The following is a 10,709-nucleotide window of genomic DNA, read 5'->3' as shown; positions in this document are numbered from 1 at the left end:
TATCAAAAACTGCACGCTCAAAAATTTTTGCAAAGTTGGAAAGTATGGATATAGGGCGATAGTTCTCAATAAGGGATTTATTGCCTTTTTTATGCAGAGGAATGACATTTGATTTTTTCCATTCTACAGGAAAATATCCTTGGCTTATATCAGTAAAAAAAATAAGTAAAGTACTCACTTTAAAAACGCTAGCACATATGAGAACACTTAGCCAAACGAACATAGTAAACATTGAAATAAAAACAAGAGAACACGTTTTTGCTATCTAAAATCAACAAATAATGGTCATATTCCGTCGGTAAGAAACGAACTGTTAATGTCACCGCACAGTCTAAACGTTCTTAATGTTCAGCAATCAGTCGTTCAAAATCATTTTCATTCTTGACATGCTTGGGTTTTTCTTCACCTTTACACAGGGCCCATATCTTGCATCTGTTAGTCCAGGCACGTTGAACTCCATCATGGTGTCTAACCTTCCAAAAGAGATTGAAATTTGCTTTTGTTAAGTCTTCCGAGATATAAACCGGCATACCCTTCAGTTTGGATTTGGCTGCAAACACATTGTTACGCGTCCTGATTGAATTGAACCGAACAATTATTGGCCTAGGCTTGTCAGTAATAGGACCGATTCGATGAGATACTTCAATATCGTCGGACTTGAAAGTGATACCCATTTTGTCGCGAATAACCTCCGCCACCAAATCATCAGTTGACTTTGTCGAGTCCTGTAAACCGTAGAATCTAAGGTTATTGCGACGTGAATATTGTTCTAAATAGTCCAATCTGGTTTCAATATTACTGATTTGCTCCTGCAGCTTATCAAATGCTTTGTTTAATGTCTCAGTAATAGAAGTAGTCAGCTCCTGAAGCAAGTCTTTCTTCAGCTTATCAACATCTAACTTCGGGGCCATGATTACACTTGCTTTTATACAGTACCACCACTGTTTTACATATCAGGTCACAATCACAGCTGGTAATTTCGGCCAAATTTACTAATTTGCATAAGTGACGCAGATGTTTGGAAACCTTATTGAAGGATTTTGATTTGCATATGGCTAGCACAGTAATAGTTAACCTTGCAGTGCTTTCAACGGCGAGCCAATGGCAATAGATGCGGTATCATGGGGGTAAAATACTCACTGCTTATTTACACCGACAGAGCATTGACCATCATCTTTAAAAGCTTACATGATAAGTCCTAGAGGCTATTTACGATGATAATGATACAATCGGGAAAAAACTTCGTTGAATGTTATTGTTATTGAAACAAGTAAAATTGTTGCTAATAAATATTCAACTAATTCCATTTAAATTCACCAAGAATTTGTTGTAACACTGAACAGTATAGAAAACGTAGATATGGGCGCTCCATACTAACGGCCCCTTTGCACAGGAAGTCGAATTGAATAGCGGCCGGAGTGCATAACATCGCGCTAAACTGATACGGCGGCCGGAGTGAAGCGCGGCCGGAGTGATCGGCTACCTTTTCAGTTGCCTAATTTAAGATTAGTAATAGCAACCATAGAGTACTTTACCCCATGTAGTAACCCACTTCTCTAATAGTAACCCCCTTCTAATAGTAACCCACCCTAAAAAACAATCAAAGAATAATATTTAATAACCCAGGGTTACAATTAGAAGATTAACGGTAGGCCTATATTAATACGGCCTTGATATGTTGTCTGGCTCCTATCTTCGTGTGCCAGCAGAGAGCGCGGAACGATGACGGCGGCGGCGGCAGCAGCAGCAGCATAATAACAAGGACACGCATTAGGAGAACTAGCCCTATTTAGCGTGAGCTTTTGCCTCTGGCATCTTACTTGTTTATTTTTGCATAAAGCCAGTCATTAATGTCTTCTCTTAGTCAATTAATAAATCACGTAACACCTTGTTCATCTTCCAGGCTCAGCCTTCCTTGCTTCTGATTGGCTGCAATGCACAGCCTATTTTGGAATTGGTCACTCATTGTATTTAGAAACCACCATTATACCATGGGTACATTTTTTGCACACAAAATTAAAGAATGCAAGTGGCCTTGTGGTTAGCAAGGTCAGTTCTAATCGAACAGCAGGGAGCCAAAGAATGAACTGTAGAGATGATTTTAAATTAAAAATGTGTGTTTTGTGCACCCAGACTAAAATCGCTGGAAAAGCAAAAACTTTTGTTTTGAAATGAAAACTATATTTATAAACTATTTCATGTTCTTCTGAGATCTCAAAATGATCTCTGTGGATTTGCCACCCCTCTAATGTGTACAGTAATACTATTTCAAATTCTAAGCAAATAAATACTGTATTTTATAATCATATTTTATATATAGTTACTTACCTGTCCGTAAAAAAAAATGTGAACCTGCATAATGCGATAAAGTATTGTGGGCACATATATTAAATCCCGTCACAGTATATCTTGTATCCTTTAATATTTTGAATGAGTCGGTGCATGGCCAGATATAGGAATAAGGATTATGAAGGGGATGAAAAAATGTGAAAGAGGTAGCACAATTTCCCAAATGGTTAGCACAATTTCACAAAGAGGTAGCACAATTTCCGAAATGGATTGAACAATTTCTCAAAGAGGTAGCACAATTTCCGCAATGGGTAGCACAATTTCTCAAAGAGGTAGCACAATTTGCCGAATGGCTAGCACAATTTTTTAAAGAGGTAGCACAATTTCCCAAATGGTTAGCACAATTTCTCAAAGAGGTAGCACAATTTCCGGAATGGATTGCACAATTTCCGGAATGGATTGCACAATTTCCGGAATGGATTGCACAATTTCTCAAAGAGGTAGCACAATTTCCCGAATGGTTAGCACAATTTCTCAAAGAGGTAGCACAATTACCCGAATGGATAGCACAATTTCTCAAAGAGGTAGCACAATTTCCCGAATGGTTAGCACAATTTCTCAAAGAGGTAGCACAATTACCCGAATGGATAGCACATTTTCTCAAAGAGGTAGCACAATTTCCCGAATGGTTAGCACAATTTCTCAAAGAGGTAGCACAATTACCCGAATGGATAGCACATTTTCTCAAAGAGGTAGCACAATTTCCCGAATGGTTAGCACAATTTCTCAAAAAGGTAGCACAATTTCCGCGATGGGTAGCACAATTTATCAAAGAGGTAGCACAATTTTCCGAATGGTTAGCACAATTTCTCAAAGAGGTGAAAAGACGCACAGCACTAAACCAAAATTGGCACTATTACATTACCACATTAAAACTGTTTTTGCAATAACATCTCAGTCCGGAGCTACGTTGGGAATTAAAGGACTATTCAGACATTCGGATTAAGCAACTGAGTGATCTAAATGTAATTTTCTACTTGAAACTCAATTTTAATGATCACCCAAATCAAGGGCATCAATAAATACATCTGCAGTTGAAGTTTGACCAACAGATCATTTACATGTACGTCCTTATCCTGTAGTTAGACAATGATGTAACAACATTGCAGAAATATTGAAGGGTACGTATGAGAAGCTTGGTGATAGTTACAAAGATCAGATAGTTTTCCCACTTGAATCATAAATTTCAAGAATGCTACCAGGACTACTAGTAAGGAGTAGCTCATTTTATGACAAATTCATACATGCCGGAAAATCAAAGATAGTTACTTTCCTTTCTGCATACAAAAAATCAAGCATACGCCCGCTATTTCAACATATGAGTGATAAAGCAGATGACTTACAGTCTCTTGTAAGTCCAGCTCATATTGAGAAGGCAACTAGTGCTATCGGGCGACTTGGAACAGTCCTGAATATTGTAGTAATGATCAAACTTGCAAAGTCACTAATGTGAACTTCCTAGCATTAACTGCAAACACAATCAGAAGATGTAGTACTTCAATAAAACAAATGTCAAACAAAGAAAGAAAGCAGAAGAAAATACTAGGTAACGTTAAAAAAAGAAGTAACATCAATAAAGATTTACAAGGGGATTACAATTTGTGCCAATCGTTTGACTGGAAAGGCCACAAACTGCCAACAAATAAAACATAATGGAGTAAAGCAAGCTCTTCTTGAGATTTTGGTTGATGATTCCTCACTGGACAAAATTAATTTATAAAAAACAAATTCTAATCTCTTACAGCACACAACAACCACACAAGCTACCCAGTGATTTTAAAACATCAGTAAAGTACATAACAGTTGCCGGTCAGAAGTTTCGCAGCAAAGTCCAAACTCGTGCCGAATACTATGAACATGTACAACGGTCATTGTTTTGTTTCTGTTTAAAAATTGCCATCATATAATTATGTGTGAGAAAATCACTCACACCCGAATTCCTTAAGTTAGACACACGAAAAGGAAGAATAATTTAACAATCCATCACAAGTCATCACTTTCTTACCAAAAATGAGATTCTCAGCAAAGGAAAGTTTAATGAAGCAGCCCTAACGTCAACACAAACAGGAAATTCCTTAATAAGCAAATGGTTATTACGTATTAAGGTCTTGGGTAGAAAACTTTCAATAATTTTTTACAGTGACTACTTATTTGATGATGAAAATATGTCCAGTACACCTATTGAAGTCCAGTTCCGGGAAAACGGCTGCCATACAAATAAGCATTTGGTTGATATACATCAACGCAAAAGAGAAGGAGAAGCTGCACAAATTGATTGGCTTCCCGAAGCACTTAAAGTACTTAATGAAGGTAACTCTGTCCTGGCGTTTGTTACTTCAGGAGACATTGACGCTGTCCTCCTTCATATTCTTGCTGTGTACATACTAAAATGGCCATGGGAAAGAAAGTGGTGACTTTGTCTATCCAATTGTAGTTGCCCTTAAGAAATAATATAACAAAAATAGTCGTTATAATTGAAGGTAAATTTGGAAGTTTTGCACTTGCAGTCATTATACCATTTTTCTTAATTATGGCTGGGATCTATCACACATAGCAAGTTTATCCAAGCTGAAGAATTAAAGACCGACCTTATTCAGATTCTTTGGAATGAAGGTAAAGCTGAAAGTGCTCATTTAAATAAGAAAAATTCAAAGAACTTTTAAAATCACTTTTATGTTCTACTAAAAATCAGTCTATGGTTGGTAATTTAATAGTCTTTTTTAGTGGTCAACATTCCCCATAATATATGTCATCAAACATCACCACAACTATGAACACAATAAACCAAATACAAATATTATTTGGACAAATGTAATATTTATTTATTCTAAATATTACAATATATTAATTTAACAGCACCTTCCCTGCGTTTCGGTGGCACCATAAATATGTCATGAAGGTGATAAAATCACATGCTAGGTTCTGAATAAATAATGTGTAAATAGAATTCATATAAATCATATAAAACACATACAATTTTTTTCCTTTGTTTCATAGAAGAGTACATACAATTCATTAAAAAAGATGATAACATATAAATTTCAAGATATCAAATGTTATAATGTAAAACCAATAAACAATTTACTGAATTTAACCAACTACCTACTGATTTAAGGATTTCGTTAATTGAGATTGTAAATGGCAGATGAATATTGTAACATTTTGAATCAGGAGCATCAAACTGCACAAACACTTTATTTAAAAACATAAAAATGTGCAATGTGTTATTTATAGTTCATTTCATTCGAAGTCTGTAGATATTGTTGGTATGTATTGGAATGGTGAAATCCCTAATTCTAATTAAAGAGAAGTTTCTTCTTCTTTCTCATACAAAATAATTAAAAAGAATACTTTATGTTCATTAGATCAAATAAATGCCCTGAGCATTGCATTATTTCCAATATACTATGGTTACCGATATAAGAAGCCATTTTTATTGGTAATCTAGTGATGCCAATTTAATTTAGTAATCTAACTAAAATTACCACCAATATGAATATCTGGAAAAAACACATTTAAAAATAGTGTTTTAATTTTAGATGATTGACCTAAAAAGTACTCCCCACCTTGCTCGAAATATGTTATGGACGTACAATCATGTGACGTTATAGTTCTGTCGTATTTTACAAACATAGTGCCCTCAAGGTTAACTATTGGCAAGGATGTTGTGAAGTTTGACCAACTGCGATCTTACTGTACCACTGTATACAAATACAAAGCTGATCTTTTTGCCATATACAAATTCATTTGTCTTTCTACAAAACTTTTTACAAAACTTTTCGTCTTCATGATGCGTCATGTGCATATCAAGTAAAAAGTTAACTTGTGTGAGTCAATTTTTTTCCTAATTATTATTTTTTTCAGTCTAATTAAAAAAAATTTACTCTTTACTTGAGTCATGTGACATTTTATGAAAACGAAACAATGATCAAGTGGGTATCATCGGTGGCTGGATCTCTATCAGATTTCTTCATCTTTGTGAAATTTATTGCCTATGGTCATAACCATAAGCAATTAAATTCATGAATATTACAATCTGCTTTCATTCTTATTTACTTACTTACTGAAAATAGTAGGTATGTAAATTAGCAATGTTCTACAGGAATACCTTGATGAATTTTAAAGATCTTTCCCATCTATACACTATCATATTTTGTACGCATTAATACAATTTGACAACTACTAGGTAAGTATCTCCACCATTTATGAATGTGTCTATTCCAACTGATCCAGCCTCTGATTATTCTATTGATTGTCTAGCGAATGTCTGAAATAAAGTGTGAAAAGAGCTTGTTTGACATCTAAATGAGTGAATTACATTAATACATATGTATAAAAAAATGTATAAAAAAAATTAAAAATTAAGTTTACAGTACATACCACTATGTTCGTTTATTTTCCAAATCTCCGACTTTAGCTGCATAGTTAATTCCATTGAAGTAGTTTGCTGCGTACAGTACATCATCCATTAAGAATAGTTTACCACTATAAACCTCCATGACTTGGTAGCTTAGAATACTCTAGAAATACGTTTACTGGTAAAATTCCATTTATACACTATGAATTAAAATCATGGATGACTTATCGTAGAAGTTGACCACAAGTAAATAATGATTTGTTGCCCATTCTGAGTATGATGTATCCGCCCTGTGTTTCAATTTCTTCATGTTCAAAGAAACCTATACAATATATAAAATAAAATATCAACACAATATGAAATATTAGCAACTGAGCCGAACACTGATGATCATAATATGGAATTGGGAACTATACTTATTACTGTATGAGCAGTGTGGAAATGTCAAGCTGGGGCCAAGGGACATCAAAGGGTAGGACACAATTTTCATAAGGTTTTGTTTTATAGAAAATGACATCGGGATCCCGATCGGGATGTGGTGGAATCCTGTTCGGATAGGCTCATCCCACCGGGATGGGATGAAATACCATCGCGTTAAAATACCGTTCCATTACTGGGATTTGTATTACAACTTTGGGGTCGATATGATAGTGCATTTATATTGAAATTAACAAAAAAAACGTAAACTATCCCCTGCCGGACACCATCCCGGTCTAGGTTTTGGGGTCTATATGATAGTGCATTATATTGAAATTGACAACAAAAAAACAAAAAATATTCTGTTGTAAACTATCCACCGTCGGACACCATCCCGGTTTTTCTAGGTTTCGTGGTCGATATGCTGACATTTAATTTAGTTCCTAGGAACAGATACATAGGTTTGATCATGTATATAAATGAACAGACAATTAAATCAGATACAAGACACTGGTAACATTATTATCTGTCCAGGCCTTACTAAATGAATGTGGTTTACGATATATGGTGATATTCTTGGATGATCACATATGGGCACATATCTGTGGAAATAAAGTGAATTAATTGACCACAGCTATCTACATTCTCTTCTTTCCGTACACAACACTGCAATTACTCCTCTTGCTTATTTCTGTACTCGCACAAGTAAAATGTGTTTCTTCCTTTTGTATAGAGGTTGAATTGCCCAGTGTATTGCACTTTTGAAATCAATTCAAAATGGGCACAGTTTTCTGTGATCTCTAAAAAATATATATATATATTGTTAGCTTGTTTTTTGGGTAAAATATAGTGTAAATTGTGAAAAATCAAGTAGAAAATTTCAACTGAATTAAGCAAAGTTGCTGTAACTAATGATGGTAGGCCCTTTGCCATACCAACAGCAACTGAAATCTATATTAATCAAACATAAAATAAAAGTTAAATAAGCAAATCAGAGTCATCATGATTGTATTTGTACGTAACTAACATACTGTACAAATCATGTATCAATACAACATTGAAAATCAAAATCCTTTACTTGGCTATTAACAAATCTTGATCCATTAAAAAGACATTCACTGATTTATACAGTTTATTTGTACAGTGGGCCAAACATCCTGCACACATCAGTCAGGTGTGTCAGCAAATGCAAATTCATGCTAGTACTATATGTTTGTATTATTATAAACGTAAACAAGGTAAATGAAATGAAAAATACTTATTTTGCAATAACATTTTGAAATAGATAAAGTGGTTCATCACAAAAGAGAGAGAAAACATAAGTTCAAAACAATTACCATGCATAAAGAAATAACAAGAAATATAACAATAATACCAGATATTACGTTTATTTACTAACTTTTTTCTTTGGTATCTATCCACAGAAAGACGAGGTATCCACACAGAAAAGACGATAAGATCAGAGCCATTCGCAACAACAAGTACATAAATAAAATTATAAATGTGCCGCAATACCCATTCTCAATTTAAATGAAATAAAAATAAAGTTGATTTAATTTAATTTCGCTTTCTTATCTTATTTTTTTTACAGTTGCGTTTTTGATCACATCATTGCAGATCTTCAGTTGTACCAAAGGATTGATTAAATGTAACCAGAATTTTCAAGGTCGTCAATAAAACCATCAAAGAAATGTCAACATTTAGGGCCTACGGGACGCACTGACCAATAAGATTTAAGATTGGGAATTTATTTGGAATAAAAAATAGTAATCGCGATCTTATACAAATAAAAAATCCTGCTAAAATTATTGGGTTATCATACGCGATACCGTATTTCATTCAGTGAATTGTGTGCAAGATTCTGTATTGTGTGCAAGATTCTGTGAATTGTGTGCAAGATTATGTGAATTGTGTGCAAGATTCTGTAAATTTTGTGCAAGATTCTGTGAATTGTGTGCAAGATTCTGTGAATTTTGTGTAAGATTCTGTGAATTGTGTGCAAGATTCTGTGAATTGTGTGCAAGATTCTATGAATTGTGTGCAAAATTGTTATCAGGTTGAAATTTGACAATTCAAAGGTTAATCAACCTTCGTCTATACAACGTCACTAAGTCGATACAACATTGAAATTAGCTGGTTAAAGACTGACAATTTAAGGTCAATCTACCTTCGTCGATTCAACGTCATTAGTATAACGTTGATTCAGGTTGAAATCTGACAACGAAATGTCATCATTTAGGGCCTATGGGACGCACTGACCAACAAGATTTAAGATCAGGATTTTATTTGGGATAAAAATAGTAATCGCGATCTTACACCAATAAAAATTCCTGCTAAAATGATTGGGTTATCATACGTGATACCGTATTTCAGTCAGAGAAAAACATAAAATCTTGTCCGTAATTGGGATTTAAAAACATTTCTGGAAATCTCGATTATAAATCCCAATCACGAAAAATTCTGTGAATTGTGTGCAAGATTCTGTGAATTGTGTGCAAGATACTGTGAATTTTGTGCAAGATTCTATGAATTTTGTGCAGGATTCTGTGAATTTTGTGCAAGATTCTGTGATTTGTGTGCAAGATTCTGTGAATTGTGTGCAAGATTCTGTGAATTTTGCGCAAAATTGTTGTTATCAGGTTGAAATCTGACAAATCTGATCAACCTTCGTCTATACAACGTCACTAAGTCGATACAACATTGAAATCAGATGGTTGAAGACTGACAATTTAAGGTCAATCTACCTTCGTCTATTCAACGTCACAAGTATAATGTTGATTCAGATTGAAGTCTGACCATTTTAAGTCGATCTACCATCGCCGAAACAACATCACTACTCAAAAAATTATACTGAGACTGAGAGATTGGAATTTCCATTTATCGTAAATCAATACATTTGTATAAACAAATATTATATCGAAATAGTATTTTTAAAGAAAATCAGCCTATCTTCAACATCATGATGCTGTACTCAAGCTGTTCAACCACATCTAGCCTAATATTAATAATTTTTTTTTTGCATTCTTATTTTAGAAAGTAAGGATGAGTGTGAGGCGTGTGATGATACCACCGCCAACGAATCAAGTAACCATGAAACGCCAACTGGCCCGGGGAAGAGGAAAACCAAAAAACGAACTTTCTCAGATTTTCAAATGGGTATACAACTAAAACTAATTTTGAAACTATTATAAAAATATGTAGTAGCATTTCAACTTTATTTCACATTTTTTTTAGTTTAAGATAAATCATTTTCCATATCCCATTAAACTTATTTAAATTTTTACTTTTTTTCAGACTCTCCTTCCAGTTTTGATGATATTGAAGTTAGATCACCACTATAACCGCCACAATTTACGCCACCGCAGTACTTTCAGTATACTGAGTATAGTTTATTAAATTTTGTCCAACACCCAATGGTGCCATAAGAGTACATAGAAACAACCATTTTTGTACAGGATTTCAAATGACAGTGCTCAAATTTTTGACTAAATCGAAAGACTCTGAAATAAACTTGGTATTAGATGAAACGAAAGACCCGATGGTAAATGTTAAGAAAGTACAATCAATGGAAGAGTATTACAAAACA

At 34.3% G+C, this 10,709-nt stretch overlaps 1 protein-coding gene and 1 long non-coding RNA gene across 3 annotated transcripts; both read right to left on the bottom strand.

Moving 5' to 3' along the window:
• Window positions 1-341: 341 nt before the first annotated feature.
• LOC140055410 (uncharacterized) lies at window positions 342-911 on the bottom strand. The gene has a single exon (XM_072100749.1). It carries the CDS (start codon window positions 909-911, stop codon window positions 342-344), a length of 570 nt encoding a protein of 189 aa, XP_071956850.1.
• A 4,298-nt stretch (window positions 912-5,209) lies between these two features.
• Window positions 5,210-9,354, bottom strand: LOC140054898 (uncharacterized). Of its 2 annotated transcripts, none has more exons than XR_011846586.1 (4): window positions 8,523-9,354; window positions 7,665-7,923; window positions 6,730-7,028; window positions 5,210-6,616 (listed from the first exon to the last, which is right to left on the bottom strand). It is a non-coding gene; the product is annotated as an uncharacterized lncRNA (long non-coding RNA). The 2 variants fall into 2 exon arrangements; XR_011846585.1 differs by having other exon boundaries at window positions 7,753-7,923.
• Window positions 9,355-10,709: the final 1,355 nt, after the last annotated feature.

The sequence above is a fragment of the Antedon mediterranea genome, chromosome 7 (assembly GCF_964355755.1).
Source record: "Antedon mediterranea chromosome 7, ecAntMedi1.1, whole genome shotgun sequence".
NCBI classification, from domain to species: Eukaryota; Metazoa; Echinodermata; class Crinoidea; order Comatulida; family Antedonidae; genus Antedon; species Antedon mediterranea.
This window is presented reverse-complemented; position numbering and strand designations above follow the sequence as displayed.